This window comes from Neltuma alba, unplaced genomic scaffold, assembly GCF_004799145.2.
Source record: "Neltuma alba isolate B1F8T4 unplaced genomic scaffold, ASM479914v2 tig00011277_pilon, whole genome shotgun sequence".
NCBI lineage: Eukaryota > Viridiplantae > Streptophyta > Magnoliopsida > Fabales > Fabaceae > Neltuma > Neltuma alba.
In genome coordinates this window covers 1,028,019-1,035,823 of record NW_021635987.1, presented here as the reverse complement: position 1 = coordinate 1,035,823, position 7,805 = coordinate 1,028,019, and the positions used below count along the sequence as shown (strand labels likewise).

The following is a 7,805-nucleotide window of genomic DNA, read 5'->3' as shown; positions in this document are numbered from 1 at the left end:
CAAGCACATTCTGGAACTAGCATAGTGTTTTGAGAAGATGATGATTGAAAATTTGTAAGTTTCAGTAATGCTCTGCAATAGTTCAATTGAAACATCATCTTTGAAAACGGAAATTCCAGCTTCACATAGAGATGAATGGAGACGAGAAGGGAAGGATTCTGTAGTCTCTTTGCCAGTGCCTACAATATTTTAAATTACGCAAACACTGGTTAATATTTATTGTGAATGACCATAAAAATTGTAAATATATTCAAGAAGCAAAAGATAATTCATTGGCCCTCATACCCTAAAAAATAACGAATGTCATTTTTTTGTTTATTTTTTTTCTCTTTCTTTCTTTCTCTTTTTTTTTTGGCGGAAGAAGAAATCATGAAATTCATTGAAAGACATTTCACACAGCAAATCTTCTGTGCATTTTACTTGAAAAGAAGAGTCCCACATATTTCTCCGTCGCCCTATAGCGGACCAACAATGTGTTTTCTTGGGGGCTGGCGCATGCATGCATATGTATTTATATATATATATATATATATATATATTACTTTCAATATTTTGGAAATTTGAAAAGTAATTTTGTAATTTAAGAAATCCAAGATATTGATAACCGGACTAATTATTGAACATAATGAGATAATAATTCAAGCGTCAAAAGGTCAAACTAAGGTTTAACCTCGATGGGACCTGATTAAAATAATATAATATGTAAAAAAATATTTGTATATAATCCGAATTAAAGTAACTTTCAAATAACAACGCATTAATGAAATATTCATGTATAAATTAAACCATTCATATATAATTCAACAAGATAAGCACAAACTTGATGGACTGCTATGTTTTAGAATTCAAAATGACATAATTTCAGCTAAGTAAAGGACTAAAAAAATATAAAATATCACACAATCAATCTATCCAAAACTTTTGGGTTTTGACTAGGCCAGTCTATTGGGGAAAAAAAAAGATAACAAATTATTTATAATTATTTAACATTTAATAAAAATCAAAAGCTTTTCAGTTTAATAACAAAAATCTAATTTTGCAGCTGGAAGCTTCGGTTCTGGCTTCGGAATCGGGTTTTGAATCTCAGGTAAGAATAAAAATAGGACAAAATAAAACATAGATTATTTCTGGGTGGGGATTAATTTCTTTTGTGTTGATCAAGATGTCCCTCTGAGTTCTTTTTGACACCCATCTCCTATTTTTTTGAGCATAAGATATGAATTGAAGTATCTTCCCATTGAAAGTGAAAGGATAAATGGGTTACCCAATGGCCGAAAAAAGGAGTATAAAGGGGTTACCCGGCTGGATCAGAAAATGCTCATTCTCGAGATCCAGATCCGAATCCGAATCTTCTGTCATTTGTCCGCCTCAAAGATGTTGGACGGCTGGAACGATCAATCCTGTCTTCCAGAAGAAGAAGAAGAATCCGTTAAAAATGGAGCAACTACCACCATCATCAATCAAATAAACCAAACAAAAAAGGCGGTGGTGAAACAGAGACGACCAATCAATCAGAGAAGAGAGAGAGATGTATAAGACTTTTGCTGTCTCTGCAGGAGAGTGAATGGAGAAAGAGTGACTGAAATGGAACGATCCGACGGAGAAGAAACTCGGAGCCTTCACTTGACTTGGCTCCGCTAAAACTTAAAAGTATTACAGCGCCGTCCGTTTGAAAACATTTCTCTCCATTTTACCTTCACATGCGAAAATTAAAAGGTTGTGTTTGAAACAATATTTCGTTTTCCTTCATTTTAATTACCGAGACATTAAAGTTTTAATAAAAAGATATATTTGTACAAAAAAAGTAAACTTTATTATCCTGAATACTTTAAGCCATCTTTGCCGTTCTGTTTGTAAGGTATAAATTTTTTTTTTTCTATTTACAAGTTATATCATTAAATTTTTTAATATGAATGTATTATTTTAGCTTTTGACTTCTTATTGTGCAAATTATGATTCTCTTGAAAATTATTTATATTAAATATGAACAAAAATGTTTTTTAGTTTCAGTGAACAGTAGTCCCACTGTTTTTTATTTTGAGTTTTAAATAACTAATTTACAGATAACGAATAATTAATTAAAATTAGTTAATACTAATAAATATATTAGAAATGTACTTTTATTTTTAAATATAAAGTTATAATGAAGGGAAAAAAGATGAAAGAAAATGTGTGAAAAAATATGATAAGAGAAAAATAAGTAAAAGCAACATTAAAAAAATATTTTAAATGTTAAAATGACACTATGCCAAGCATATTACCAACTGATGAACATGCAATGTCACCTTGCGAGAATAGCTACTAGATTGCAATGAAAGGGCTGAACATAAAATGGGCTTATGACTGTGAAACTGAGACTAATGGACCACAAGATGAAATAATTGGGCTTATGAGGAGTGGGCTAACATGGAACAAGGCAACAAGCCACTAGGGTATTTAGATGGAGAAAGATGGGAACTTCCAGCAGTGAAGTTTTTTATGAAGATTCCTCCCTACTGTTCTTCTTTTTTCCTTCTAGCCATCATTATTGTCCCCGTGACTCTGGAGTTTCCCTTGTTCCCTTCATGTAGACTGTAGTTTTTCATCTTAACCGTTAATGCTTCTAGTGTTCTTCATCTTAGTATTGTAATTCTCAGACTTGCTACATACACACGCAAAGTATAGTAGACTTTGCTTTCGATTTATCTTGGAATTATGTGTGTTAAGCTCTCATTATATATAAAGAGTGATAATAACATAGATGATGACCCCTCAGCAAGAAGAAGACGAGCAATTCCAGACATGTTTCTTGCTTTTGCTTCAAACTATATAAAACACTGCTTTCTCCATTTCTAATATCATAACCAATATGGCCTCGCCTCTGCTTTTGGCCACAATTCCACAACGTTTTTCCACATTTATAGAGCCACTATTCTTTGCAATAGTGGAAAGATATCAATCTTCAATAACAAGGGGGGGGGAACTAGTTGATTTCTTCTCTTATTTTGTGTGCCAAAAACAGAATCATAATTCTAACCCTTTTACCTCTCACCCTAGTCTAAGATTTCTTCATTCTATTTGCTTATTTTTATATTTTCTATATAATTTTATTTTCATTTTTAGTCAAGATGAAGAAGAAAGAAGAAAAAGAGATATTACACCACATTATTTGTAAAGATCTGAGCCACACAAATGGGACAATATAATTATTTATGTACAACCATGCCTATAGATAAGTTTTAATTCAAAAATGAAATATATTGACTTCATAAAAAGTGTTGTGGCCCCAAGAAAACTTCAAAGAAAGTGGTGCAGCAAAAACTTTGTTGCCTTTTTAGCTTTGGTAGATTGATATGCCTCCTCTTCTTCCTCCTCCTCGTATATGCGTTTGGTGCCAATTAAATTTACAGCTTCAAATGTTGAAGGCTCCATCTGTTCATCAAATGACTCATTGTACACCAAATAAACTGCTGTTTTCTTCACAGTGAATCCATTCCCAAAAATTACTCTCACCTCCACTTGGTCACCAGGTCCCAGATTTGATATTATTTCTTCCATCTCTGCTTCTTCCAAGGATTTCAGTTTTTCTTCCGTGTAGAGCAAAGTGGTTGCTTTTGTATAATTTATGATCATTAAGCAAATTATGCAGGATTCACATGCCTTGTTATCCAAATCACCTGAGGGGATATATACAAAACAAATAGTCATCCCTTTTAAATGATCATAACCATTAACTGGGGGCAGTTCAAATTTTACAGAAGCTCCTTCACCCTTAAATGTTAGCCAGTACGGATAACTGTCACCAGGAAGAATGCAATCATCACTATACTTTGTAAGATTCAATCCCTGCACAGTAACAAAAACATAACTTCTAATTTAGCTATATAATATGCATGCAGAAATCTTTTTAAGAAAAATCCAAATAGAGAGAACCTGTGAAACCCTCTTTGAAAGTGTACAAAAGACTTGAGAATTCTTTCCAATTTGAATTAAAAGATGCTCCAAGCAATTTTTAATTCTCGAGATGTCCATACAATTTGTAGCATAGAAGGAATCTAGAATCTCCAATCTATCTTCTAGCAAAAAACTCTGGTTCTTTGGTACATTGCTAGGGATTGTTGAAGAAATAGGGATGCTTTTTAGCATATTTAACATAATTGATAATGGCATGCCCGCATTTGTCAGAGTATGAGGTAGCAGATTATTTGTTGGGGACATCCAAGATTGGTAGAGAAAAGGAATCACACAATGTGCTAATCCTTCATGACCATAAATAGATAGATTTAAAATGCTTTTTAATCTCACCAAAGAGTAGGGCACTTGTTTTATTGTAGGAGCAATTAAAGTTGTCAAAGATTCCATTTGCTCTATGTCCTCCTCAAGCTTTTCAATATTCAAACAACCAGAAAGAATAAGAGTTTTTAAGCATTTTAATCTATAAATGCTTCTTGGAAGACTATGAAGGCCAACACAATCCTCCAAATCTAAGAGAAGAAGTTCATGAAGATGCCCAATAGAATCATGCATCATGGATAGTCTTGGACAGTCTTTGAGGATTAGCTTCTCAAGATTTGGTAGTTTTGAAAAATCAGGAGTTTGCTTCAAGTAAAGAGAGTGGCTGAGATTGAGGATTTTCAACATCTTCAATATCTACAACAAAAACATATTTCAAAGGGGAATTAAATGAACATCCTGAGAAATTTAACTAATAAAACACATAGAAACAATATGTAAAAACTTTCACTTAAACTGAAGACTCTTGAGTGCAAACATTGTTTTCAATCAATTGGAAAGTAACTCTTTAAAGAAAAAACATACTATATATCAATTACTTGATCCGGAAAAAGTAACACATATTTCAATATAAAGCGAATTTGAATTAAAGAAAATCTAGTAGCTTTATTCTTCAATAATAGCAAGGGATAATCCATTCATAAGCTATATATATGGGGGGAAAAAATTATAAGATAAAGAACTATCAAGAAGGCTATAAAGTATCAAACCGAATGAAAAATAGAGTAATATATTTACACGTCCCAAGTCCCTATTTTATGTTCCACATATCCAAAATTTCGAGTTTGGACTGGGCCCGTCTATAAAAAAAAAAAAAGATAACAAATTATTAATAGTTATTTTAACATTTAATAAAAATCAAAAGCTTTTCAGTGTAACAATAAAAATCTAATTTTGCAGCTGGAAGCTTTCGATTCTGGCTTTGAAATCGGGTTTTGAATCCCAGGTAAGAATAAAAATAGGAGAAAATAAAACATAGATTATTTCTGGGTGGGGATTAATTTCTTTTGTGTTGATCAAGATGTCCCTCTTCGAGTTCTTTTTGATATCCATCTCCTGTTTTTTTAAGCATAAGATATGAAGTATCTTCCCATTGAAAGTGAAAGGATAAATGGGTTACCCAGTGGCCCAAAAAAAGAGTATAAATGGGTTACCATGCTCATTCTCCAGATCCAGATGCGAATCCGAATCTTCTGTCATTTATCCGCCTCAAAGATATTGGACGGTTGGAACGATCAATCCTGTCTTCCAGAAGAAGAAGAAGAATCCGTTAAAAATGGAGCAACTACCACCATCATCAATCAAATAAACCAAACAAAAAAGGCGTGGTGATATGGAGCGGAAAGTTACCTGTGAATTGCTGGGTAGGTGAAACAGAGACGACCAATCGATCAGAGAAGAGAGAGATGTATAGGACTTTTGCTGTCTCTGCAGGAGAGTGAATGGAGGAAGAGTGAATGATATGAAACAACCCGACGAAGAAGAAACGTGGAGCCTTCACTTCACTTGACTCTGTTATAAGGCTTAGAAAGAGAGACTGAAATGGGACGACCCGACGGAGAAGAAACTCGGAGCCTTCACTTGACTTGACTCCGCTAAAACTTAAAAGAATTACAGCGCTGTCCGTTTGAAAACATTTCACATGCAAAAATTAAAAGGCTGTGTTCTTTTCACTTTTTTTTCCCCCGTCAATAAAAGCCTGTGTTCAAAACAGTATTTTGTTTTCCTTCATTTTAATTACTGAGACATTAAAGTTTTAGTAAAAAGATATTTGTACCAAAAAAGTAAACTCTATTATACTGATTACTTTAAACTATCTTTGCTATTCTGTTTGTAAGGTTTAGATTTTTTTTCCTTCTATTTATAAGTTATACCATTAAATTTTTAATATACATGTATTATTTTAGCTATTGATTTGTTATTGTGCAAACTGTGATTTTCTTGAAGATTATTTATATTAAATATGAATAAAAATATTTTTAGTTTCAGAGAAATAAATGAAGACAACATTAAAAATATATATTAAATGTTAAAATAAACTCAAATTAAAATTTATAAAACAGACCAAACCTCTTCCTAAATCTAAAGTTTATAAATTGGATCAGATGGAGTAATAAATTAAAAGTAAAATAGTACATTTATGTTAAAAATTTAATGATGAGAAAAAATTTCTTAGCTTTATAAATAGAGCAAAAAAATATTTTGAAATAGTGACTTGTGGGTATTCAAATTAATTTTTTAAAAATAATTTTACATAATTTAAAGTAAATATGTGAGATAAGTTTTGTCTTGTCATGTTTAAAAACATTTTTTTAAGTGCCCAAACACTAGCTAGTAATAAGTTATAACAAAATATCCAATGAGTCTCTTTGAACCACAATAATATTTATAAATGGTAGCTTGTGTTCAACAAAATACTTTTCAAATTTTGAATATAGACCTAATTATTAAATTAATTTTAGTTTTAAATATAAGATATATATGTCATATTTATCAATTTTTAAATTATTTTTATTAATATTCTCTCAACTATAATTAAATTGAACTGGATATTAAATAGGAAAGGTTAGCAAGTCATCGTTTTTTTTTTGAACTGATGGTAATCCGTACTTATATATTTATATGATAATTTTTTTTACTTGAATACATACTTGTATAAGAATATTACAATAATATGTGATCAAGTAAATAAATATTTTTTAAAAAAAGAAAATATGAGGAGAAACAAGTTTTTTCTTACTTGGATAGGAGAGAAAATGTGGGAGGAAAGAAAAGTGGAGGAGAAAATAAAGTAGGCCCTGTGCCTCATTTTCTCTTCAAATTTTCTCTCCACATATGAAGAGATTTGGGAAGGAAAACAAGACTTCCATGACCGTTCCTCATCTCTCTTCCTCTCCATATTTATTTTCTTTTATTATATTTAAAAAGTTATTCACTTTTTTTTCATCTTAAAACAATATTTTTATTAAATAATTTGGTTTTAAAATATAATAATCTGAAAATATATACAAACTAAATAACTTGATTTTAAATTATTTGATGATGCTAATGTTACTATAATTTTTTTATTGTAATATTTAATTTAATTTAATTTAATTGTAAATATGATATATTTTAATAATGACATTTTAGTTATTTAAATATATGCTAATTTTTTTTCTTCTCTATTTTTTCTCATCCATCCAAGTAAGAGGGATGATTATAACTTTTCTCCAGTTTTCTCTCTCTTATTTTCTTTCCTCTTGATTTTCCTTCCTATCCAAACAGAGCATCAAAGTAGGTAGTGAATGAGTCGAAGTGGTGGAAAAGGAAGGAGGGCGATTACTGTTTTTTAGACTCTTCGTTTCGTTTTCTTCCCGTCTCCGTGTTCTTTCGTCATTGGTTCAGGTTTCAATTTTCATCTTTAGACTTCATGGACATTTTTTCATTATTTCAGGGAAAATATCATAAATATATGCGACAAATAATAAGCAGTGGGCAGTAAAAAAAAAAAACAAGGACAACTCATAAAATTCGTAAGAATAGTAATACTT

At 31.1% G+C, this 7,805-nt stretch overlaps 1 protein-coding gene across 1 annotated transcript; it reads right to left on the bottom strand.

The window, feature by feature from the left end:
• Window positions 1-3,276: 3,276 nt before the first annotated feature.
• On the bottom strand, window positions 3,277-4,659 carry LOC114711118 (disease resistance protein RPP2B-like). Its single transcript, XM_028895467.1, has 2 exons — window positions 3,913-4,659; window positions 3,277-3,825 (listed from the first exon to the last, which is right to left on the bottom strand). Exons 1-2 carry the CDS (start codon window positions 4,618-4,620, stop codon window positions 3,277-3,279), a joined length of 1,257 nt encoding a protein of 418 aa, XP_028751300.1. The 5' UTR covers window positions 4,621-4,659.
• Between the last annotated feature and the right edge of the window lie 3,146 nt (window positions 4,660-7,805).